The 26,576-nt window shown below is 44.7% G+C and overlaps 1 protein-coding gene across 6 annotated transcripts in view; it reads right to left on the reverse strand.

Moving 5' to 3' along the window:
• RUNX1 (RUNX family transcription factor 1) overlaps positions 1–26,576 on the reverse strand; it is a 174,212-nt gene that overhangs the window by 84,492 nt on the left and 63,144 nt on the right. The window contains exon 1 of one of the 6 annotated variants that reach the window (XM_075172259.1): positions 8,903–9,776. The exons of 4 other annotated variants lie outside the window; for them this stretch is intronic. In XM_075172259.1, the coding sequence (XP_075028360.1) occupies positions 8,903–8,987 (85 nt within the window). In that variant the 5' untranslated portion in view covers positions 8,988–9,776. Of the gene's footprint in view, positions 1–8,902; positions 9,777–26,576 lie in introns of those variants that run through there. One more of the 6 variants, XM_075172217.1, reaches the window with a different exon arrangement.

The following is a 26,576-nucleotide window of genomic DNA, read 5'->3' on the forward strand; positions in this document are numbered from 1 at the left end:
ACAGCTGTTGATAAACTTGTGGGTAGGAGTGGAGAAGACTGGGTTAAAGTTTCCACTGCAAAAATATACCTTTTGGCGGTTTGTCTTGTGTACGCTCCCCATACCTGTGGACCAGACGTGTGAAATGCATCACTGTGCAGTTAGGATGCAATGCACTTTGCCTTCCTTAGAGTGGAATTTGGGTACTTGGTGCACGACAAGCAGGGATAGGCTATCTGGAGGTGCAGAGGCAGAGGGGTCATCTCTAGAGCCGAGGGAGCATCCAGTCTTATTTTCCCAGCCCTCATCCCAGGGAGAGCAACGGGTTGAGTCCTGGCCACTGTGTTACTGGCCAGGACACAGAATGAGAGAATTAGAATGAGAGACATTACAGAGAAGGGCAACTACAGTGATTAAAGCTCTGGAAGGAACTACCTATAAGGAAAGATTAAAGGAATTAAATACATGCGTATAATTTGGGGCAAAAGGGAAGCCAAGGGGACAGCGTGACTGCGGTTTACAAGTACATGAAAGACAACTATGAAGAGGAAGGGGAGGGACTGTTTTCATTAGTTAAAAATGATAAGACAAGAAATAACAGATGCCAACTGAAGTAAAACGAGTTCAGTTTTAAGAGCAGGGGCAACGTTGATCCTAAGATCAAATAGGCAGGAGAATACGCTCCCAGGGAAGCTGCAGATTCAACATCACTTGAACTTTTCAAGTCAGAGCTTGACAAGCACCTTGGAGGGGAAAGTTTAAGAAATAGTAGAAGCGAAGCCAGAAAGCGCCGGGATGTACCGCATGACCTAGAAGCCCAGATGATTTCGAGGCCATTCTAGAGTGCGCAAACACTCAGAGCTTTTGCATGATTTCTTTCTCCGCGCAGTTCAAAATTAAAAGGAGGGAGCGGGGGGGAAAGGCTAAGCGAGGAAAATTAGTCATTTAATATGATTCTACTGTGGCTAATCCCTAGAGGAGAAGCCAATTACTTGAAATACTTGGGAGTATGGGGTGGAGAAGGGAATGGAAATTGTTGAAAAGCTGCCATCTGGTATAAGTACTTGTTGGTTTGGAGACTTAAAAAATACGCATTGTGTGCCATTATACTATGCTCATTACATGCCTAGATTAATGCAGATAACATCACCCACACCTAGTATTTTCTGTGGCATTTTATGTACTCGGGTTCATATCATAACAACCTCCAGCACTAATTGTAACATTTGGGCTTTTGATCTTCTGCTCTGGTAGAAACATTGCAGATGCCTTGTACCAGCAAATGGGGGAAAAAAAATTAAAAAAAAGGAAGAAGTCCGGCTCCTTTGGTTCCAGGACATTTAAAAGGAGCAGTAAATCTGACCCACCTGGACAGCAGGGAACAACTCTGGCATAAGGAGGATTCTGCAGATGGCATAGAATTAATGTAACTACTTTATTCCCCCCCTGAGGGCGAGGGCATGCCAATGGAGCAGGAACTCAGCTGTCAGCCGGTCCTGAGTGCTCCAGACAGCTCAGTTCATATTGGAGAAGCCCTGATGATATTTTGGTTTATGCTAGGATCTGTGCAGGTAGATTTCCCTCCTGTGCCCCAGACTTTGCTCCTGCAGTTAGCGGTGACTGACCAGACCGAGATTCAGGTCACTGAATGTGCTCAGTCTAGGAAAAATAATTCGCTATAGCCATGGTGCTAATAGGCAAAATGTAATGGTAGCATTCGCCCTGCATCTGATCCAAATTACTTGGTATGGGTTTGCCTTTCTCAGCGTCGGTTTGCTTAGTTTTCAGTCAAAATTAAGTATGAATTATAAATGACTGCAAAAGTTCCTGTAGGGTCATAAGCAGGAGATTGAAAGCCTCAGTTATTCCTCGGACAAAGCTCCTTCCCTAGGCACCCCCATTGCACTTTGCTGCTGACCTGGGAAGTTCTGGGACATCTGACTGGGAGCCTCTCACTCTGCCAGTAAAAAAAACTCAATTACAGGGCAGTTTTATGACATAAACATTGTTTTTCAGCAAATAAATAACAGATATCAAAACGTTGTACAGAAGCCTAAATCACTACTAACTTTGGCCCAAATTTGGCAGTGAAATTAAGACAGAAAGGTTTTTAAATCCCAAAACGTCCTTCCATTATCCCTCTACATAAGGGAGTCATTGTTCAGGTCGACAAGATGTGGAGATGCTTCGATCCTAAGGAAAGGGAGCTCCTGACAGCATAACAGAAAGGAAGAAAGATGGTTTCCAGAGGAGACTGCCTCCCTCCCAGGCTTGCCAGAAGGAAAGTTGTGGTCTTGCAACACTTTGGACTGGAGTTAGCAGCTAGGAGAAATAAGGATGCTAACTGCACCCTTTTTCTTCTTCCTATGTTACTTTCACCATTTAGAAACTGTGACAGACTGGAATGATGAAACAGGGAGTGTTCAGAAGAAAATGATGATGTGATTCCCAGTATGACATTGTGATGCTCGTATCAGCAGAGGATATTATTAGGAAGGGCACTCAGTGAAGGGATGGCTTCTCTGCTCCTCCTTTCCCTTCCTGCCCTTCATCTCCTGTTTTTAAGGGACAGGACGAATTTTATTTCTCTCTCTCCGTTTCCCCTTGTTCCATCATCCATTCAAGAGTGATGGGGTAAATGCTGGTAGCTCGTTCATTGCCCACGTGGGAGTGCTCCACGCAGTGAGTTTGCAGAGCATTTCCAGTAGCTGCCCAACAAACTGGCAGCAAAGGAACGACTGGTGTTTCTTTCCTAGGCAGGTTGCAGAGGGGACGCAGCGAGAGGCTATTGCAGCTCGAGCTTCAGGTTTAATTTGACTGGATGAGACAGAAATTCAGTCTCGAATCCAGTTTGCTACTTCAAATACAGCACAAGGTGTGAAACAGAACTAGTTTTGTGCAGCCCTCCAGGAAAGGCAGGCAGGACCCTTGCCGTGTGAGCCTCAGCAGGAGTTGCCGTGGTTAGAGAGGGATTCTCTGGGGACAGATGCTGCCGTCCCGACCCAGAGAGCCCCCTTACCCACAGCTAACATGAAACCTCTCCCGGCGTGAATCTCAGTGTGATTAGGAGTAGTAAAGCCTAGATACCTCATTTCTGTAGGAGGCAGAGACAGAGATTTGGCTAGAAGCTGTTCCTTACCCTGAACCAGGCTTCTCGCAGCATCTGTCTCAGACAATAGGGCTGGTCTCAGCTGCACAGGGCCCTGCGAGTGCCTGCAGCCGGCAACTGAGCCTGTTCCACATCTGTCTGCTCTCCACCGGCCAGCACACTTTATATTTAACCCTCCTCAGCACAGCAGTGACTTCATGCACGCAGCAATGACTTCATGCAGAAAAGGGTTTTGCTTTCGAGCTGTTAGGGGATCATGCTTGGGACTTTCACCGCAACATCCCTTGATCGAACCGGGGGTGGAGGAAGAAAAGCCCGACTGAGATGCGAAGGCGCTATTAACCACACTCTCCACCACTAATGCATTCTCACAGCCACAGACGAAGCCACAAGTTAATCTCCTAAATTGTTTCTTCTCCACTTAACATCCCACCTGCGCCTGACTCTGCCTGTGCTTAGCAGGTCTGAGCCTGGGTATGCCGGTGTCAGCCCCGTGCCACGCGTCCTCGCCCTGGTACCCAGCGGGGAGCAGTCTCCCTGTGCAGGCCAGCTCATCAGCTGTGGGATGTGTGGGCTAGCAATTAGAAAAGTTTCAGGAAGACTTGTTGTCAAACTCTCTAGATATAGACCTTAATGACAGTAATATGAAGAGAAAAATATTTGGATAATTTTGATCCTGATTAATAATAAAAACTCCAGCTAAAAAGCCACTTACTTCTAAGGTAGCACCAGCATTTGCCACGGAGACACATATAATCTGCTGAACTTCACCCAGTAAGACGCATTTGCAGTTCTAGTCTGAGCATGTGCTTACGGGACAAGGCCTAGGAAAGAGCAGGATGTACTAGGACTAGTCTTATCTCTGTGTAAGGTTATAATTCTTCTTTTGGTTTGATAATAAGAATTTACTAGAAAAATCTAGTACAAGTGTGTGTGTGACATGCTTTATGTAGGATGCACACATCCAGTGTTGTAAGACCTCTCCGTGTTAATGACGCCTCAGTATCAGCTGATGGACTGTACGTAGATGCTGAATGTTACTTGCTTTTAGTGATTCTGTAGAGAAAGGACCTGATGCTCAGCTGGTCTCGTTGGCAAAGCAGTGCCTGTGCCGACCAACTAATGGCGACGCCTGTGAATAAGAGATGAAACTCTGTCTTGGGATCTTTCTGTATATGTCTTCCCCGGGTTGCCCTGGGGTACAGCGAGATATATTGCCCGTCACTAAAATCTTACATGACTAATCCCACAGTGGCACAAGCAGGGGAAGTGGGAGATGTGGAGGCTGGATTCTGCACTCCTTTCAAAATGTGCCCTCCCCAGAGCCAAAAGGCACCAAAATTACTCAGAAGGTTCTCCAGGTAATCACCAAGATTACTCAAGGAGTATGTTCATGATACTGTCCATGGCGTGTTTCTTTCCCCTCGGTTTTATTTTTGTTAGTCTAAGGACAAGTATATTTTCTAAATAATTTCATTCCTTTTTATATCTTTTTTTCAGTGTTACTTTCTTTTGGTACTACAATTACAGTTTAACCCATAAAACTGTTTTACAATTTGATTATTTTAGGGGACTTCCACATTTTGATTATTTTAGGGGACTCCTAAGCTGATGCAAATGTTTGCAGGAACTGTCTGTGTCAGTCGGTTAAACGAGGACTTTCCAAGACATTCATGTCCATGACAGGCTATTCTGAGCTCTTAAGTTTTGCCCTTTCACAGGCCAATCTGAGGATCTTCTGGTGGCACCGGACCTATCCTCAAAGCCCCAAGATAACTCTAAACAGGTCTGGATACCCTAGCACAGCAGTACTAGAGATGGGCTCATTTTTAGGAAAGACAGCCCATTCTTTAACCTCAGCATCACTCTCAGTGTCACTCTCTGTCTCATTGTCACTCTCACTGAGACTGAAGGATTACCTGCCTTTTCAGCATTCTCTGTTTAAGCTGCGGCCGTTCCTTCAGCTCTCTGTAGCCTAAATCCTCAGTTAACTCTAGTGTAATTTTCTGCTCTAAAAAGTAGCCTCCAGGCAAGGTATGACAGTACACCTCTGCTCAGACTGGTGGGCCCACACCAGTTCACATTGGGCAAACCCCAGTCCATGTCCGGTATTGATCAATACTACGCCAAGACTTCGCTCTGCCTGGGCACCTTTTGTGGGACACAGGAGGTTCACGGCTTTTGGAGGGAACAGGGTAAAATGACTGCTTAACTTGTCGGGGAGATGAAGATCACCTTTCCACCGGTGAGGGCAGGAGAGGTGGGGAGAGGCTTCCAAGAGAAGTCATGGGGCTCCCTCCCTGCAAGTCCTAGGACGAGGCTGGGCTGATCTCTTGCATGGCTGATGGAGGTACCTTGGCTGCGCTGGGCACAGAGGAATGGCCTCTCTTCATTAGTCTGGAGAGCTTCCCTCGGGCAGCCACTAAAAGAGAGGGGATGTCAGAGGCGTCCCCGAGCCCTGCGACCTGCAAGCACTGCAGGCGTGACAGGGGTGCGACAGGGCATGAACAACCTCCCTGCCCATGCTCTGCCTTCCCTTGGGAGGAAACCAGTGTGCGAGTGCAGGGTGGGAGGTCTGCGGGGCGCTTCGACAGCCCAACCGCCTGCGTCACCCAGGAAGCAGGTCTGCCATGAGCATCCAAACTGGACCTCCCGGGGCTGTCCTGCTGCGGGACTTGCAGGCGGTCCTGGGGCAGACTGCTGCTCCTACCGAGGCAGAAAGTAGCATTTCCAGGGCTGTCAGTCTGGCATCCCTCACCACCAGTAACTGGACTTAAAACACGTGTAAATAATTGCTGCAAAAGTGTTACTTTGTTTTAATGGAAATCGTCGCTACTCCTCCTGGGTGGTTTTTTTCTTAAGCGTTTTTAATTTACCAAGTATGACATCTACTGCCTTTGATCTCAACCACAGATCTCCCCCAGGTCATAATGAGGTGCAACTTCATATCAAAGCCTCTGCTCCCATTTGTCCAAGATGAGATCTGTGCGCCAGCGAGGGAACAGAGTGTGGTCCGGGGAGAGGGAGGGAGCGGCCGAGGTGAGACAGATTCCCCATGCGTCCTAAGTGGGGATGCTGAGGCAGCCTGCTGTCCCTTGCCTCTTCCTCTCTGATGCCTCCTTGTCCCCAGACAGTGGTGCTGGGCTTGGACCACCTTAGGGTCATCCTGCCGTGGCCTGGAAGTGCCATGCAGCAGGATGACGTTCTAGTAGGGCTTAACAAAACCCGATGCCTCCTGTCTCTCCCGAGCTACAAAGTCCTCCATGAGCCTGCTTCTCTACTTACTCAATTCTAGCTGCGAGGCCCTGATTTGTGTCAGGATAAGTGAGAAGAAAAGCTGTAATTCCAGACCTTTAACTTCAGTCTTACTACAAATCTGCCCTGAAATATACCCTATCCTTATAGAATATTCAAGAGCATGAAATATTCTTGGCAGCAAGGGATAATAAATGGCTTCCTGAATACCAACTACAATACACAACTCTTAAAAGGAAATTTGCTGTAGAGTGAACAAAGCTTAGCAAGATTAGCTCAAGATCATATTCATCTCCTGCTTTCCAGTTACAGATGTTGCACATGATACCCAGTGGCACAATGTGCCATCTATAAATTGGCAGGTTCATTTTAAAAGACAACAGGATATTTTAATCTGTTTTTCCTCTAGCTCATTTGCACAATTATGAAATTAGGGACTGTAAATGCCTTAGTTTTAGCTTTGTTAGGCAACAGACATATGTAGCAATATGTTTTAGCCTTTCTTAGCCAACACAAAACATTCTTGCATGATTTTTAGGTGTGAATTATCACCGCTAAATCAAATCTACACAGGACAATATTAAACAAAGGTAGTTGCTCATTTGGTTTATGCACTACGTAAACCATCTCTTGTGACAGCCACTTAACATTCTATTTACCTACAGTATCTTCGGTGTCTTGCAGAGCAAGAATTATGTGCATCTGTTAAAAACAGAATCTAAAATACAACAAATGTTTTTAACTTGACACTCACTTTTGTCCAGGGCAACGAGCTCTAGGTGGCCCTTCTTGAGCAGAGGGGCTGGACCAGATGCCCTCCAGAGGTCCCTTCCAACCTCGGTCTTTCTGTGATTCTGTGATCCTTCTGTAAACTACTTCTTATTCCATGCTCTTAAGCGAGCATGAAATTAAGAGGCTAATTTCTCAGACACTATGAAAAAGATAACCACCAAGAACCCCCATACCTTACAAAGCAGAAAGCATCCCACAAACACCAAGATTTATTCTAGGCATGGGTCATAATACCCCGGACAGGTCAGAAAAATAATGTGTCACTGTTTTGCCTGCTTTTAAAGCCTAATAAATCACGCAGCCGCGTGGCAGGCTTTTTCAGCGCTTGCACCGTGTGTGAAGCTCTGCGGAAGCAAAGCAGTGAAAGGCCGGACTTGTCCCAGGGGCACGGCACAGGGCTGCTCCTCTGGCAGTCACAGCCTGCCCATCACCTCTTAGCGCTGGGATGGTAAGTCCTCAGTGTCAGGCTTTATCGAGCACTTAGGTATATTGCAAAATGATTCAATGCCATCTTCCCAAGTGCTCTGCAACAGAAACAAGTGGTGATCCTCTCGATTCGGCACTGATTTAGGACGAGTGGAATTCAGAGTTCAAGGGGTTCATGGACTATAAATTAGAAGAAAATTTGTCCCCTCGTCTACCTGCAAATGGAAACTTTGCTGCAGTTAATGTTAACAGCAGCCCCCTGAGGAAGGTGCCATATAGACCTGCTAAAACACAGGGTAGAAAAGGAAAAGTGAAGGAATCTTTGAGCGGGAATGAAAAATAATAGATCTTCCTTTCTTCATTCCCAACTTCCATTCTTTCGTCTTCACTGGATCTTTTAAAATCAAAACCATAAAAAAATTTAAAACCTTGCTATAAAACACTTTTGCACACAGATATCCATTTGTTTAGTTCAGTAAATATTTAGCAGAAAAAGAGTCACTAAGAACAAAGCTAGCCCCAGGATTATAGAAAAGAAACAAATTTCGCAGTGCCAAATATTAAAAAAAAGGTATGATGTCTTTCTCTCTGGCACACTGCTTGTGCAAGAGGTACCAGTGATGCTGGAAAAGGCAGTCTTATTCTCTACAGATACACAGCAAAATGGACCGTGGCAGGGTCTATACAATTTGTCAATGTTTTGCTGAAATTCCTATTATTTTATTTAAAATATCCTTGTGGTAAAAAGTTATCTTTGACACTCTGATGGAGAAAGTTTTACTTCGTTGTCATTTTTGAGGGATTAAACACTCATCAAGCATATACGCTGAGCCTTTAGTTTGTATAAAAGAGCATCACTAGCGATCATAACCCTGGGACTCAAAGCAATTGACAACGACCATTTGGACTACGTGGTCCTCCATGATCACTTTGCTATTGCAAAGTTGCAAACCATTGAATATTAAGTGCCATCGGACCGACATCACCTTCCACCACCACGCTCAGCAGCACAATTCCCTCCAGCTTCGGTGGCACCCCCATCCCAAGCATTCGAAATAAAAACTATTTTGAAGCATTTCCTCTGAAGAAACTGATTCAGTTAAAAAGGCTTGCAACACGCTTAACAGACTAGCAAAAGCCCCTGTATGTAGTCAACTGTCTCGTGGAAGTTAATGCACGCACATGCACACAGTGAGAGGTTTCCTTACTTTGCTCCAACAGAAATTATATTACTTTAAAGAGTTTTTTCACCCAATACTTTCTATTACTTTACAATCAATATTTCTATTTCATGGCAATGCAAAGAAAAACTTTTTAAAAGGAAGATAAAGAAGTCTTTACCAAAAAAGCCAGTGGCTGCTCTGGTTTTCCTCATCAGGTACATGGTCCAGGATAGAGAAGACATACCAAACTGCCCGTGGTTCATGTTTAAGTTTATATGATAGCCAGGCAGTGGCCAGACGCTGCAAAAGACCAGGAGAAACTAAACAAGATGAGGGGAGAGCTCTTCCTTTTCACTCCACTCTTTCTCTGCCCTAGAGATCATTATTTAACATGAGCAAATTGAAAAATGACATGCAGCCATACTCAGTCCGTGGTTTTTTTTCTTCCACTAACCAAACTCACATGAGACTTCCCATCTTTCTCTCTCTCCTCTCCCTTCCTCTCTTTTTTTTTTTTTTGCCTCAGGCATTTATAGGCTGGTAATTTTCATTTAGCTTCTCAGATGATTTTTCTCTGCCCAATTAGAGTGGAAGCGGATGAAGATTTAAGTTCAGAGTTTTGCTGTTAGAAACGAGGTTGGGATTGTTCCTGTTGTTTCAGCTGATGCGCTGTTTCAAAGATGCAAGGGTCTACTACCAGTAAATAGAGTAATATACGGATAACGATTCTTTCTGCAGACTTCCCCTGCTCAAGGTATTTTATAGTCACTAACACGAGACAGTGGTATCATGAGAATGCCTCTGTTATGAAGAGGAGATTTTTTTTTCCAGTAGATACACAGGACAGTTTAAGCCCAACCTCCTTCCCCCTGTACATGGGAATAATTCCAGTGACATCCCTGGGATGGGAATTTTGTATGAAAAACGGTAATAGAAGTCGGCCACTGTGCTCTGATAAATCCATAAATATGAGTCGGTATCTGCAAAACCTGAAATTTCTTCTGGAGGCGAAGCGATATACATCTCAGTTCTCTGGCGTTTAAGAGGAAATAATCCCTCCTAGAAGTGTACAAGTGGTATATATATAAGAGCCTGTCACATTTGTAACCAAGTGTGAAATTCAGCAGTTTCATAGGAATTCATAGATGAATAGATACATGGATGAATGGAGGAAAGGATGGTAGAGAAATTTTCAAAAGTGTTAAACCAGACTCCGAAGTTTAGTCCAGCTGTTCTTCAAAGCATGGCAAAATGCTGCAGTCACCGGAAGAGTGCGAAAGGTAGCGGGAGGACAACCAGAACCTAGCTTGCAATGGCGATTTACAGAGCATCTCTTGTACCACAGCGGTGTAAAACCCCTGCACTTAGTGGCTCACACAGTGATCCTCTCCCTCTCTTTTTTTTTTAATTTAAGGAGGGGAATGTTGGCTAGGCTATCAAATGTATTCCCTGTACTTTTTCACCTCACGTTTTGTAATCCATTTCTCCTCCTAGAAAATGGAAAGATGGTCATCGACAGCGATAAGAAGAAACAAAATCGAGTAGGAACAGTTGTATCTGGGTAGACAAAAAGAAATGTTGCCAAATGCATAGCTGATATGGGTTTTTTTGTTTGTTTTTTTGGTTTGTGTTTTCCAGATTCCAGGACTGGATGTTTCTAATAAAATCAGGGAATGCATGTGGAAACAAAAGGCTGTGAGATTTACTAGGGATTTGCTGCTGGCCAAATTTCACATTTCAAGTAGAGACCACTGTTAGCGTTTTAAATATTACATTCTATAAAAATGCTAAAATCTCACTTGTCAGCATATGGCCACAAACCTATAGGCCCTACAAACACTTCAACACATGCAACGTTGCCTATGAGGAAAATTGCACGTGTGCTTAAGCTATTCCAGGATCGACCAAAGCTGTCGGTCCGCAAGAGCAGGTTCCAGTTCCCGTGGAATCACAGGAACCTTGCACCACAACTGGTATAAAAGGGACAATGAAATAAAATGTACTTCTGGCAAAGGTTAATCCAGAAACTGTTTGGGGCTGTTGTCATTGTGCTGAACAGGAAAACAAGAAGTGGTACGTTGTTTTCCTTTCGTTTGAACTTTGTCTTAACACTGCCTGAGCCAAGGAGAGACCTGCAGAAGAAACATACACCTTCTCCCAAGGAAAAGAATGGAAAGAAGAAAAAAAAGGAAAACCCAACAGAAAACCCAGTGACATGAAATGAAACAGCACAATCTCTACCGCTCTAGCAACTCTTACACAATCCTGGGTTATGACATTATTCAACTGCCACGGGAGGACTGCGAGAGACCTCAGGCAAATGTTTCATCAACTGCACAGCAAGATGTTTCCTGGGCTTTGCCGACAGTGGTTCGGCGGAGATGCAATAGCCCCTCTGTTACAGGGCAGATAAAGCACCCCCTGCTAGCTGCTATCTTCAGATGCTAACTCTACAGAAAAGGTTCCTTCTTTCCATCCCTCCATATAGTGTTGGGTTTGAGCTTTTGAAATGTACAGACCTTTAGTCCTCGTCTCTCTCATGTTTTTTTTTTATTATCAGTTTTCACCTTCCTTTTCCTATTGCTTGTTGCCCATCTATCAGAGTGTGAGCACCTTGTGGACATTTACATAAAGATAAGGAGTGATGGGGCTATGCAAGATACGTGTATGTTGACATCAGAGAAGATGGATCTCCAGGGAAAACTAAACTACAGACCCGGGATGGATTTGGGTTTCATATTTTTCTTCCCTAATATAATACCTTAGTTGACAGAGAATTGGAGAGTTGTAAAAGACGTTCTTTACCGCTTATTTTAGTTTGGTTATTTTGGGATTCTAGGAAAAAGCTATCAGTCCTTTCAGATGAATGGTTTTTACTCACAGTGTGTGTGTTCAACAGTGCAAAGACAGTCAAATGAACACGCAAGTGAAACCCAGCTAAATTTTTATTGCATCAACTGTACTCATTGTCACACTGGCCACTTTTCAGCCGTATGCTACAGTGTTAGCCTGGAGGTGGTGGGGGGCAGAGAGGAGGTTATGAGAGCCAAGAAAAGATGTGTTCTTAATTTGTACATATATATTGCAAGCGTTGCTCCAGCGGTAAGTTCTGATCCAATACTTATCTAAGGAAGACATACATTTTGGCAAGGCATTAGCTTAAAAAATGGAAATCAGTTTTTCTGGACATGCTAAAGACCTGCAACTGTCATGGACTTTCAGTGAAGCTATTGGTGTTCAGATCATCTGGAAGTCAGGCCTGGGATAACTTTTTAACCTCAGTAATCTGGAGCATTGCACAAATTTTAAGATTAGTCCTTGGGGAGCTTTATAATCTGTTTTGTAAAGCAAAAGTAAACATCAGTCTGAAATAAAATGGAAGTAGCTGGGAACACTGTGCCATTTGGTGGCGTCCCATTAGCAGATAATATGAAAAGTGAAAGCAGATTAATGGCTTCTGTTTTCACACTGAAGGGACATCAGCCATACAGCTTTCCAAAACTGTAAAAATAGCCCTCTTAACAAAAGCAGGTTTCCCAAAGTTATGCAGCATTTTGTCTTCTTGTACATTGCTCTTAACATCCCCACACATGCTGCAGGACACCTGGCCAAACCACCTTCACGTTAACAGTAAAACCTTTACTTCACTGGATACGCAAGACAGGAACACTGTGAAATGACTGGGTTCCCACACACATCCCTTTACATACCTTGCAATGCTTTGATAAACTTACATTTCTCAAACACAAGGGTCAGGGCTCCCTATAGAAATGATGGGCTTCTGTGGCCTGTGCTATACAAAAAAAACACACAAGGAAAGAACGCAATCTGATGTTCCTTTCCCGTCTCAACATCCAGCCTCTGTCAATCTTTTTTTTTAAGACTGTGCAGAGAGATTACCCAATAAAGCACAGCGAGTTTCACTTTATGAACAGGAGTATTTTTAGGGTTCTCTGAACTGAGCTAAATGACTGACATATTTTAAAAAAGCATAATGCAGACCAAAAAAACCCAAAGAGGCAAGTAAGAATGAAACAGGATGGAGCACACGTCCTGTTTTCAACATGCAACACCATCTTGAACTAGCTTTGAAGCACTACATCCTCTTTGCAGAGCATTTAGCAACCCCCTTCTGAAGCAGGTTGTTTTTCTGGAAGCGGGACATCACGGGCATCTGCCCGCGTCTCTGAGGGGATTGCCGAGCTTGTGGACGAGGGTGGATTTCACTGAAAAATACACATGGCTACTGGGAAAATTCAAACGCCACAGCTTTTTTGGGTAGGGATAATATTTATGTGCACTTTCACCATGCTGAAGCTGGATGCGTTCTCCAGTGAAACCGAACTCTGTGAGACATTTGGAACAACAGCTAAAATTTCATTTGTTTTGGAGCTGCCTACTAGACATTTGAAAGCGATCAAAAGCATGTTTACCCATTCTTTTTTTCGACATGACCTATCCTTCCATCACTGCCTCTTTTAAATAAAGTCAGAGAGTTGTGAAATGGTTACTTTTCGAAAAAGATGGAACCTTGCAACCTGGGAATGCGTTTGCTGACTTGCCGCTTTGGGGGCACAGCCGTCGGGCAGCTGCCTCCGCCTGCCAGCGTCGACCGCTGCATCACGCGGCGGCAGTCTCAGAGGCGGCGGCAGCGCACACTCTACACAGCACTTGGGGTTTTTCTCGTTGCATGGCCAGCCCCGTGCCGAGCTTTGCTGCAGGTTTGCAGGCTCAGGGAAGCACAAGGTCTCAGGTCAGTGCTAGCCAGAAGAGGGAGCTTTGCAATGACCTGGCCAAGCAACGATGCCAACCTAGCTAGTGCCATGGCCAAATGCCAACTCTCTCTCCAAATGCCAGGGTCTCTGCCCTGCTACGTCTGCAGCAGCTGTATCTGCACTGATGAGCAGTTTTCATCTCTCTCTCCTCTGCTGAGAGCTACCCCAGGCTGTAAATACATACCCATAGGGAAGAGGTGAGAGTGCCCATTACCTCCCCCACCCCGAGCCACCCACCCACCCGCCTTAGACAAAACTTAAGTTCATTACATGAGACTTTCTCAGGCAGACTCAGCAGAACCGACACATTTTCTGTCAGCTCAGCTTCCCTCCTCTCCCTGGCCTTGTACCAGCACAGAAGCTAGCCCATGGACTCAGACTGGTATAGGCTAATCTGGTTTGAAATACAGGACTGGAAACAACATCGGGCACATGTGCCACTGTACAGCTAAAATGCTAAAATGCTAAATGAAACCACACCTAGAAGCCTGGCAGAGCTGTTCCCATGCAGATTTCAACAAGCCACCAACATCTCTGTCACCATCTTGAAGACCTTGCACCTCTTGGTTGCTTGAGGTATGCCAAGAGACCTGATGCAGGGCTAGCTGGGAGCTCATGTCCTGTCTGAGTGTGATACTTCAGAAAGTTTTCCTCCTGTGTGGGGCTTCAAATCTGCAAACCTTCCCAGCAGGTAGGGGGCTTGCCCGGGTGGCCAGGATGAGCCATACCTAGGAGGTGAAAGTTGCACAGTGCTAGCCAGCATCTACCATTTCTCATCTTAGCCAGAAGGACAAATGTGATCTGGGGAGCCAAAGAAGCACCATCAGAGAGGGCCCTGACAAGTATGGGTCATGAATTTGAGTCATTTATTAGACTGGTGGCCAGTGCCAGGCAGCTGCCTGGAAAGCACCAAATCCAGGACCTCTATATGTGAACCCTGCAAAGCCAGAATTCCTACAGACCACGCAGACAAGGAAAAACAGGCACCACAGATACACCATGACTCATTAGCTTTTGGAGCAAAATCTTTCCCAGATCTCCATTTAGCAATCTGTCAGGCCTCAAGCGCTGTTGGAGACTTGGTGAGTAGTTTAAAGGTAGGTCTGAAACCCCCAGGAAGCAAACCACATTGTCTGCGCTGTAACTGCTGCTGCAATGACGTAGAGCCTGAACCCACCATGTGCTGAGATATTTGGGTAGTGATAACACCCCAGCGCTACAGACACATTGCTGTATCCTCCCCTCCAGCATGCCACCCAATGGGAGCTCCCTGGCTATGGTGATGGAGAGGACAAAGAAAACCCCAGAAAACCCGGGCTGAGCATGCGATTGCTCTTTGCCCCCAATCCAATCCTTCCCACAGCTCCTGGCAGAGGGAAGAGGGAGAAGAGAAGGGAGGGAGAAGAGAAGAGCGAGGACCATCTTTCACAGACTCAGATGGGACACTTTTGCTTGTGACCAAGCTGAACCAAGAACATCACCCTTCTTCTAGGTGTGAAAGGAACGCCACAACAAATTCTGTCAGCTTTCCATTACCCTAGGGCATGCTCTAACTCTGCAGGGCAGGGACCACGACACAGCCTGCCCAGCCTCGCTGGTGATGGCACTGATGGGATAACCTTCCAGACGTTCTCACTCTAACAAGACCTACTTGAGCCCTCCAGACCCTACTCTGTGAAACTTTCCCACCACAAGAAGAAAGAAAATCAGAAGCCAAATCCCACCTCACAGTCACTTCTCCACCTTCGCTTATTTATTCACCCATGTAGCATCTCCAACAGACCAAGGCATGAAGAAAGCAGAAAGCTTCATGATGATGATGTCCAACTAAGGCTATGTTTCCCTTCAGCATCCTAGGGGAAAGTCCCAGGTGAAAATCTGTAACAGACAGTGACAGCGGGGGCACAAAGTCTGAGCAGGTCCCTTGGTGAAGCTATAGAAGGATACAGGAGGTCCTTTCTGCCCTTCTCACACTGCTCTGCTCGCTAATGTTTCAGAGCCATGTCTGCCATTATTCCCATTTGGAGGTGGTTGTACCTCCGAAGAAGGGAAGGTTTATGGTTCAGGCTTCCTAACAGCTGTAGCCATTACAGATTGCTGGTGTCTTTGCTTTGGGAGGCAGCATCCTTTCTGTTTTGTACCCTTCACCACTCTTTGGTTCCTGTTGCCTGCCCAGTAATGTTGATTAGGCTTCAGGGCAGAAGCAGCATTTTGCACTTTCTTCTAAGACAGGGTTTCAATTGCGGAGAAAACTCAACCTTGCTTTCTTTAATAATTCACATGGCAGTATTGTGTGGATACTCTTAACTGCTACTTAAAAGTAATTAATTGATTTTCTGACATATCAGTTAACAATGTATTGCACTGACATGAAGTTGTGATTCTGCTGTTGATTGGGCTGGATGACTAGATGCATCATACTCGGTTCAGGAGCTGAGCTTAAGAGACTCTAAATATATTCTGCTATAAAAGGAAAGGCATTTTACATGTAGTGTTGTCTAAAACTTGAATCCATATGCTGCCTCCAATGCTGTCAGAGTAAAGTATTTCATTGTTATTTACAGTAGACCGATAGTATTTAAATTTAGAACATCCGGTAGGTACGAAAACACAATTTCTGTCAGCTGGAGACAATAGCACATGTTGAACTGCAGAAAGAAGGGAGTCTGCAGAAGGGCTTTATGTGCATATATGTAGCTGAACTGGGAGAGGTCGCTGGAGCACCTCCTTTCTCCATACTAAGTTGCCTATCCTGTTTGAAACCCAGGAGCACTACAAACGTATATATGGATGACTCTGAAGCAGGAAGACAAAAAGACAGAACCCGTTTCTGGAGATTAACAGTGGTTTATACAGTTTTTTATCTTTACAGTAAGTACCAGCTGTAACAAACTCCAGGGCTGGGTGGCAACAGCAGATTAAATTAATTACTGTGGTCAAAATGTTCAAACCAGCCATATTCTGTTAGATTAGTAAATAAAAGAAGACCAGCTTTCTCTGGCTTTAATGAAATTATCTGAGGAACTTATGAGTATTTATTACACTCCACAATCACAGATTCAGAAATCTACTGTTTAATTACTTAGGCTTGAAAACTCTGACCTGGATAGATAGTGCGTGGGGGACACTACTGGAAATATTTTCATTCATTATAGAGGATATGAGCTTACTTGCTTGTGATCTCTGCTTTGATATAGGTAATCCCATCATGGATAACTTAGAAGGTCAAATGCCTAACTTTTATGTGTTCCAGAATACTTCACATGTTGAACACTGTTTTGCTCCTGTTCTCAAAGAGTCTTTTTTCTCCTTCCTTCCCTTGCTACAAAACACCACAGAAACACAAGTTGAGGAACAGACCAATTCTCCTCTAAAAGTGTTCTTTCAATAGATATTTTATGGATATTTTATGTTAAAGTGTTTGGGGGGAGAAGTAAGTACTTTTATTGTATCAGCTGTAAAAACGGGGAAAAACCAAGCAGCTTTCTGGTGCACAAACCCTTCTTCAGCTATTTATATCCATATTTACCTCAAGAAAGCCTGCCATTTTTATCTTTTCGTCTGTCAAGAATATGAGAACATTTCTTATATAAGCTCAGCCTTGTCACAAAATCTAGAAGCCGCTACAGGAAATTAACTTCACCAAGACCATCCTGTTTATGCAATTACAGTATTAGCTGACTTGACTCCGTGTGCACGGCACAGAACAGAGTCCCACACTGCGAAACAATCTCCACCCTCAGAATTATTTATCACCAATCCTCTCCTGAGATTTGGCCATTAAAAATGCCTGCAACCCTGTTACGACTTATTTTAACTTCAGAAGAAGAGCGATAGAAGAACGGCGGCAGATTCAGCAATGAGCATTTTGTGGGGTGTTTAGCTTCAGAATAAATGAGTTTTGAAAAAGAAGAGAGGTCATGAATTATTAACGGTCTCCTCTGTAGATGGGAGAAAGTGTCAAGATTTTGCTGAAGTCATGGATTGATTTTCTGACACAATTGAAAAGATGTGAAAGCAGCCACTTGGACCGTGGTGTCAGATATATGATCCATTGGTAAATGGGATTCCTCCGCTCACTTACCAGCACTGCTCATGCACCATAGATTATGCCGTATTATGTAGCCCACAGTAATACTTACGGGGAAGAAAGAGTGGGAAAAATAGGCAACAAATTGTAGGGTGGATGGATGAGTAAAAGAAAACAGACTAAAGAAATCCTGCTTTATAGAGCTGGATAAAATCTTATGGCCAAAATATTTTTTTGCCCACTGAAGTAATGCAGATTTAGGCTAAAATGACATTTCATGAATTTATGCCTATTTTTAAACTTATTTTGCTCAAGGAGGAGTGAAAAACAAAAATGAAATACTTTACAACTAAATGTAGATGTGGAAGAAACAGCATAAACTGAAGGGCTTCCTCACCAGCTGACCAAAAGTCAGAATGAAAACTGAGCATCTTTCAAGACTTTACCTCAGTTTAGTATTTTAAACCCCAAACTCACAGAAGGACACACAGAAATGTTATTACTCCAGACCAGCGTAGGTAGCAAAGGCCTGGGTGCTTTTCTATTATCTCACTTTTTATTGGAGGAAAAAAGGCATATTACTTTTTAGAAGTGATTGTAGGCTCGTGAGAAGAGCAAGTCACCTTTAGCCTTTATGTGACTGCCGCCCTCTCCCTACTCACAAATCACTTGCCCAAAGCGGGAAAATGAAATATATTTTCTGCTGGACAGCTGGGGTGATAAGCCCCCGCATCAGCCTTTGGACCTTGGAGCAGCAAGAAGGAAAAGTAGAAGTCTATCCTTCACAGATTTTTGAACATATTATGCTGCAAAGCAGAAGGTGAAGAGATTACAGAAACATTGGAAATTTGCTGAACGATGTCAGATTTAAGGTAACAGACAACATTCTGGAGTCGACACATTCGTATTTGAATGACTCCAGTTTCATACGTGGCTTCTTTTTAAAAAAATTCCTATATGTCATCTTCTTGGTGATCTTCCATTTTATGATTCAGTAACAGTCTGCAGTTACTAACTTCTAGTAGATACAGTGGGAATGATAATCTGTGATGGAGTCAGGTGTCAATTTTTCAATGCATTTTTCACGTGCTGATTTATCAAGTTCGATTTTTTCAGGACAAAAAGAGCCTGATTCAGACAATTTTCCTTGAAAATATTTTGAAAATAGTCTGAAATTTTGTTTTAGTAGTTGACATTGCGTTTCCTTAACACCTTCTGGTTTGAAATATTTTGAAATTAAGTTTATGATGGCATCTTCTGTGGTTTAAGATTAAACACAGTACATAAGTATGAGTAGCATTTTATATTTATTTTTGTTTTATGAAATATTTCACTGGGAATTTTGTTTCAGCGGAAACTGTGTGCCTATGCATGTGTGTGGGGAGGAAGATCTTTTCACCCATCTGTGCCTTGGCTTGACTGCCTTCAGAATCGTGTTAAAATGGTTCCTGGCGTTAGGTGGTGCAAACCAGTGTCATAATCTGCCCTGAATTAGATCAGGGAGAGCAGCAAGGAATAGCATCCCTTTGCTTATGCTGCCATTTCCCTTGAGGACTGATTACTGCTTTCCTTCCATCCAAAGAGTGTGAAGCAGAAAATTATACAAGGACATATATATGCTATACTAGTAGCATTTCAGCACTGCAGGCTTGGTGAAGAAGGATCGACAAATTCGGTGAGTTTGTTCGCCAGCAATGGTGAGAAGAAAAGGGGGATGCGAAGTGGCAGCACACTGTGGCTGGCGACGTGAAGGTGAGGCACCGGCTCCTGCAGCCGAGACCCCTGCCCGTGCCGGGCAGGCCCCCCGGGAAGCCGTTTCTCAGCCCAGCCAAGCGCCGGGGCTCCCTGCTGCAAAGGCTCAAGCGGGGACGGTGCTGACCTCGTTGTGTAAAAAGGGATTTGCAGAGCCAGGCACCGGGACAGGGGTTTAAAACAATTGCGAGCTTATCTGCAACAAAGAAAGCCAACGACTTTAGCACGGTTCTGATGGCAGATAAAAGCAAGGCAGAGCCTGGCAATAAAAGGTGGAGTGAAGAGATGGTCACGAAAAGTTTAAAGCACATTGGAAGGATCGATTAATGCCGATTTTACAAGGAAATCTGCTGTATAAGAGCAAGACAATGATAGGTAGCACTGAGGGAAAGATGAGGAACCCAGTGCAGAATTGTTCAAATTGTGTTGCTGAACTCCAGCAACAGTTTCACATTGTGGGAAAGGCAGCCTGCTTTGTGTTTTTGTGTGCTGATGAGTTGCCTGTAGAAGAGTGTATTTGGTGGTCTTTGTTCAGTTCTTAGTGGTTTGTATCCCACCACACATCTGGCTCTTTTCCAACAGAGCCCGAGTACTGAAAAAAATAATTTAACAATTAGCGTGGAGATAACAATATTTCCTTCTCCAATTGGGTGGTCTATTTTATAGCCAAAATGAAATTAGATCCAGGAAGTGACAGGTATTTCTGAGGCTACAGCTTGATAGCGCTAAACAGAAAATTCAGAAGGATGTGTCACACAATTCCCAGGAAGACGAAGGCTGGAAGTTTGCAAACACATGCAAAGTAATGAAGGGAGGAGCACAGAGGAATATTGTAGCTCTGGAAAAAAACACAGGGTGCTGATGTGTATTTCCATAGCATTTCTGCCCATTTTCATTTCCCCAATGCAAGGTGTAACCCAGACATAAATATGTACTGCACAGATGCAGAAAGGATGCAGGGAAAACCTAATCCCTGGATACGAAAGGTACATATTTCAGATCGCTTAACTACCTCCATAACCATGAAACACACCATGATATCCGCAGTCACCCAGAATTGCACTGATCTCTCTTTTCAAGTACAGGAACCAGGTGGTATAGAGGCTGTGCTGCTGCCTGACGCGAGGACACGGCACACAAGCACACAGGAGGATGGGCTCTGGTGTCAAGTACACCGTGGACCTGAATTCTGCCTCCAGACATTGTCACTGTTCGGTACCTGCTACACAGGTACAACCACTCCGAGCAACAAAGTGTTACAAAAGCTATATATGGATCAGGAAAAAATATTTCCCTGCCTCTAGCCCCTCTCCTTTCCCTGCTGCACTAGACACAGGCAGTGCAGCCCCTGTTCAGAAGATGGTGCACGTTTTGATGGTAATTCTTCATTAGGCAGTTGGCACTCTGCAATACGGGTGATACTGCATGCAGAACAACAATTAGTATTGCTAGATGTTTAAAGAGTGTCTGCTAAAGGAGACTGAAGATGACTCCCCTGCACTAAAAGCCCTTGCCCCTGAAATCTCGGAGTCTTGCAGCAAAGTCTAAGTGATGGCTGAAGGCCATAGAGCTGAAGGCAGATGGTTAAAGCTGCTGAATCCCTGAAGAATTGGTGAAATATAAAAGTGGGAAAAAAAAAAGTGTGCAGGCTACAAGTGCACAGAGCACATCACTATCTTTTCTCGTCGAAAGAGTAATAATGGTATTAAAAAATATGATCAACAAGAGAGTGACCCCGTGGCAGCACTGATCTTTACAGAGCTTCACAGGCCCCAGCAATGCACCTCCCAGGCTGTAGCCTCCCAAAACTCCCCTGAAAGACTGAGAGGCCCCGTGTTTGGGCATGGTTCCCCCGTGCGTGGGCTGCCTGCTGGGGGCTGTGTGCATGGGCACCAGCAGGAGCCCTGTGCCTGAGTCGGGGTCACCTCCGAGCCACCTGTCAGGGAGGCCTCCAGCACGGCTAGATCCCACCACGAGTCGCGGGAGGGAGACAAAGCGTTAGCTGCCATTTTGATGAGCTTTCCCCTGGCTCTTTTGCTCCAAGAAAATTTAGCCCTCTTTTTTTTTTTCCTACCTCTCCTCACAAGCTTGCTGGGAACATTTGGGCAAAATCCAGCAGGGGTGGGAAAACACCGTGCCACGATCCAGCACAACCCTGCCTGCTTTTCACGTGCTGCATTTTGCTGTTGCTGCGACCACCGTAAGGGTTTTGCTTTCTCCAGCAAACAAGGGCAGGCCGTGTTTGGCGGGCTCAGTGCCCGAGAGGCGTGCCTTTCTCTGCTAGTCCATGCAAATGCCACACAAATTTTCTGAGCTCCTTCCTTGCCAGGAGGCGGTGCGGCGTCCTGCAGAGCAGCAGCAGCAGGTAACGACCGCTGCGCTGCCATGCAAATCTAGCAGGGGCCTCGTTTGGTTTCCCTTGCAGGGAAGCACCCTGTGCTCGGTACGAGGTACAGCAGTCCAGAAATCTACGGCTACCAAACCGGGTAGCCAGATATAACTGCCCCGCTGTTATGCGCGGGACGGCAGCAGGAGGATGCATGCTGGCTGAGGACAGCTCCTCCTCCACGCAGGGTTTTCAGGTTATACATAGCCGTGAGCTTCCCACAGTTTTCCATATGAATATTCCTTGTTTATGTTTTGCTGGAGGTCGGTATGAAAAGTACTTGAAGATTCGTAATGAGAGCACTTGAGTTTCTGCTTCTTGAACCTAGCGCTGTGTGGTCTGACCAACAAGGCAGCAGTTCAATCAAAGGGAACGTAAGGAGGAAGAACTGGCACCTTGATGGAGCTGAAGTACAGGGACCCACATTTCATTTGCCAAAAGTGGTTGCTGTCCGTTTCATCATCCTAGAGATGACAGGGGCATTAAATTGTATCCATACACAAAGGGAAAATGGAAACATACCAAACATGTAGGAGTCAGCTTAAGATACAGATGCTGAATGTTTGGAAAAGCTGGTGACCTGTTTTAAGCACACTCACTACAGACTGGTTTCTCAGCAGTTTCTTGTAAACAAACTTTATCTTCCGGTTTGATAAAAGTTGAGGGGCAGATAAGTAAGACTGCCAGTGTTCTCGGCAATATTTTATGAGTTTGTCCCTGTATTTCATGTCCCTATGGTAAACGTATATGCTTTGGCTGAAATCCTGACTCCACTTGAATGAACAGCAAAACTCCTCCCTCCCTTAGGTGATCCTCCGGCATCAGAGATGTGCTGTATAAGCTCAGGATCGCTCTGCCCGCTCAGACCGGTGGCTCCCATCCCGCTAGCACCGCTCCGTGCCCAGCAACTACCGGGATGCACCCCAGGGCGCCCACAAAGCATGCAGGTGGCTTCAAGGCAGCAGCAAACCCTCGCTACAGCAGAGATCAGCTGTGCAATCTCCTGTGCGGGATGTCTCCGTGGGCTAGTTATAAAAACACTCCTCAGCAACAATATAGATGAAGCTGATCTTTCTGGGGGCAGGGAATGGATGGAGTGACCTCTTGAGGTCCCTTCCAGCCCTGCTCTTCTAAGATACTACAAAATTTTCTTAGAAATCCCATCAGCCGGGTTGTAATCCCCCTCTTTGCACTCAGTGAATCAGGGGCCGGTTGTTGACAGCAGCATATAAACCACTGTGCCTATGTGTGTGCGTGGCCATTCGTGTGTGTGTGAGCGTACTAGCACACACGTCTATGTGTAGCAGGCTACTTGATCTCCACTTATAACAGCCTTCGCCCGTGCTCATCAAAGATGGGATGGTGAACAGAGATACGATGTAAAGGACACTGTGCTCACTTATTTTATACATTTGTAATCTCTATCCAGAATGCTTTTTTTAACAACACTGTCATTTCCATAAAATGTTTCAGATTAGAGAAGATCTTGGCTAAATTTAGCTTTTATGGAAGAAAGAATAAAACATAATTAACTGTTTAAAGAACAAAACACAAACCACATGAAGCAATGAAACTTGTTGGCGAGAAATCTAACAGTAGTGCTTGGTAGCAAACCCATCTCCTGTGGAACAGATGTTTGGGATTTTACACAAAAATAGAAACTACACTAATGTCAAATGCTTTACTGCCTGAAAAACTGACAAACACTGAGGGTTGCTCTTTGGGCACCATAAGTTTTGTACAGAGACGCCACAGAAAATGGAATGAAATTAAAGCAAAACAGCGGCAAAGAAATATTGACAGATTTTTTTTAAAGCAACTCCCCAAACTAGCGATGTCTCTCTGCCTTCAGGCAGCTTTTAGTGCAGTCTGAATGGCTAATTATTGCCAGCAGTGGTGGAAAAGCTGGTTTGCAGGCACTTGATTACCCTTGAAGTATCGGCTCTCTTTTCAGCAGAGCTGTACGCAACTTTCTATAAATTCTGCTTAAATAGGCTTGTTAGCCCCCCACCCCCTTATTTTATAAACAAATATTGGGACTGCTAATATCGAGAAAGTAGGAAAAGCAACAACAACCCCCTTGGGTGGTTGTCTCATTTCTCATCAGGAGAAGAGAAAATCGGTGGCCTGATTTCCAGGGGTGACTCAAAGGGGGAGCTGTAAGACGGCAGTGCCTCTTCCAATCGCGCATATCGTGGCTTTTAGGGTAAGTAGCAGACTGGGATAGGAAGCTACATTAGCTGGAGCACCATCCTTCCATGCCTGTTGTAATATTTGTTCAGAGCCTGGATGAATGTGTTAGGATGGATTCATCATAAAGAGCTTTAAAAAAATCCTACAGTTTTGGAGCATTGGTTCACAAGACATCACTGGTGTAGAGTTTTCCTAGACACCATATTGACTATGAAAAAGACTTTTTGTGCATGTGCCCCATGAGTTAAACCCATCAGAATAAAGAGAGATGAAATACCCCAGCAGACTCTGCATGAATTTTCTAAGTGGGTGTTCATGTTTTATATCACCATATGACACTGTGCAGCTTCATACAAAGAAAGACATCAGTCCCTGCCACACATGCGCACACACACATGGACATGTACACGCTCCCCAAAGCTAAACAGATGTCACACCAAGCCCACATCTCACCAAAATTTTCCAACAGTCAAAATAGAAAACATCAGGCCAAACTTAGCCTCCTCCGATGCGTGCACACACCCCACTTTCACTTTGATTCAGTCTTCTTGACATATGGTTTCCTCTCTCCTCCCGCCTCCCCTCCCCTTCATATTTCAAGCTTGAGAAGATATAATAAATTGAATTTAAATATTATGTCTGCAATGGACACCAAGGAAAGGTGGGAAAAGCAGAGCTGAAGTTTCGAAGGGCAGACCAAGAACCAGTTCCCACCACCGAGGAGAACAGGAGTTTCCTAGGGATGCGAGCCGGCGTGGGAGCTGTGGCATACACCGAGCCCCGCGCTGCGCCGCGGTCTGACGCCAGACCCAGGTGAGGGGGATGAGGCCCAGATGCCCCCCGCTCTCCTGGGCAGCTCCTGCCTGCAGGGGCTGTCGCTCTGCTGCTCTTTGCCAGGCTTGCACGCTGTGCTGCACTCGCAAAGTCTAAACTGAAGTGAGGTTTCCTCTCCTCCTTCCTATTCTTTTGTTTGGGATGCTCTTTTAACGCTATTTGGCTAAACGGTTGCAAAGAAACCCAGCACCCCCCCTACCCCTGAAAGTCAAAGACACTTTTCTTGAATAGAATTTAAGTGGAGGATTAATTTAAGGCACTGGTTTACTTATTCACGCGACCAGGGTGCTTTCATGGGTGCTATCACACACACTGATATCTTTTTCTTTGTTTACCTGGATGCTTGGAAGAGCAAAGAGAGCCACAGGCATGATGCCAGTTACCCCACAAATCTCTGAGACCTCCGTGGAGGGCAAACGTCGTGCGCTTTCCAGGAGATGTTCAGCATTTCATCATGCTTTATAGGATTAGAGCGTAGGAACTAAACAAAAAGTTGAGGTGCTTTTGAAAGTAAATACTTCCTGAGTGTATGAAGGGAAGTAGGATTTGTCCATATTGCAAGGCTGAAACTCTCTTAGTGCTGTTTTCAGGCTAGGAGACTTTTTTTGAAAAGCTTATGTATAGCACTGTTCTCAGCCCCTATTAAGCCTGGAGAAGAACGAGGCAAAAATTGGGAATTTGAGTCTCACTAGCTTAGCGCAGCTTTTCAGGTTCACTCGACACCAGCTTTTAATATTATGATGGGGGGAAAAAAAGTGCAGCCAAACCCATCCCTTTCAGCAAGTAGGTAGAATTAATCAAGGCAAGTTTGTACATACCAAGGCTGAATTTGGTTCATGTTCTGTCTAATATCTAAGCAATTAGATTTTATTATTAAATCATTTAGGATTAAATTTCTGTTTGGAAAATTATTCTTATTTAGCTGTACGAATGGAAAAAAAAAGCCAGGAGCCAATAATCTATTTTGCACTCATATTCCACTTTGGATCCAGCAGATTTTTGTTGAATGGAGAAAAAAAAAGTGATTTCTTCATAGTCTGAGCTCTCGTTTCCTCAGCCTGGAACGAAGCTGTGCATGTCCATCTTCTTTCCCAAATTAATGAATAAATTAAAAAAAGCTGACAGTGCTGAAATGTACTTCTCTGGAACTGCATCTTATAATAATATTGGCTCCAAAACACTGCTGTAAATTCTTGCATATTTTGTTCAGCTTTGCTTCTTCCCATATGCAAATTTTATATTGGTATGCAAGTTTGTTATTGCTTTATGTCCTACGAACACGCAATCAAAAAGAAAAAACTTAGGCCAATACAAGTGGGATTTTCAATACCTCGTTATTTGCCTTTGCAAATGTAAATCCTTTGCCCCCTATTTTAGCAGTATACACAATACTAATTTTCCTTTACATAGCTCTTTTAATCCCAAAGAATTTTGTTGAACATTTCTGATCACAGAGGATTTGGAAGCACCAAATAGGTGCAAGCACACCTGAGGTGGAAGGCGGGAGCTTTTTAACCCGAAGTGGAATGAATTACCCGGCAGCCTGCAGGCAGAAGTCAGGGGCAGGGGCCCTACGAGCCCAGTGCGATGTCCCGTTGCAAATTTATGCTTTCTTCAAGATCTGTGTTGAAGCACTAGCAAAACCTCGCGCCGCATGTCTAACCCGGAGGACTCTTCCATGAGTACAGCCTTTGCCTGGTTTATGCAAATGGATGAAATCTCAGCTGCGGGTAACAAAACCATCTATCCGCCACGGCGTGCGTATGCCAAACCTTCTCAGTCACGTTCACGTACGCCACTGTTTCTGCAGTGTCCCCCCCAGCTCGAGGCGATGGGCAGCAGAACTTTCCTGTCCAGGGAGTCCCCCCCGCAGACTCCCCTT

The sequence above is a fragment of the Calonectris borealis genome, chromosome 1 (genome assembly GCF_964195595.1).
Source record: "Calonectris borealis chromosome 1, bCalBor7.hap1.2, whole genome shotgun sequence".
Taxonomy (NCBI): domain Eukaryota; kingdom Metazoa; phylum Chordata; class Aves; order Procellariiformes; family Procellariidae; genus Calonectris; species Calonectris borealis.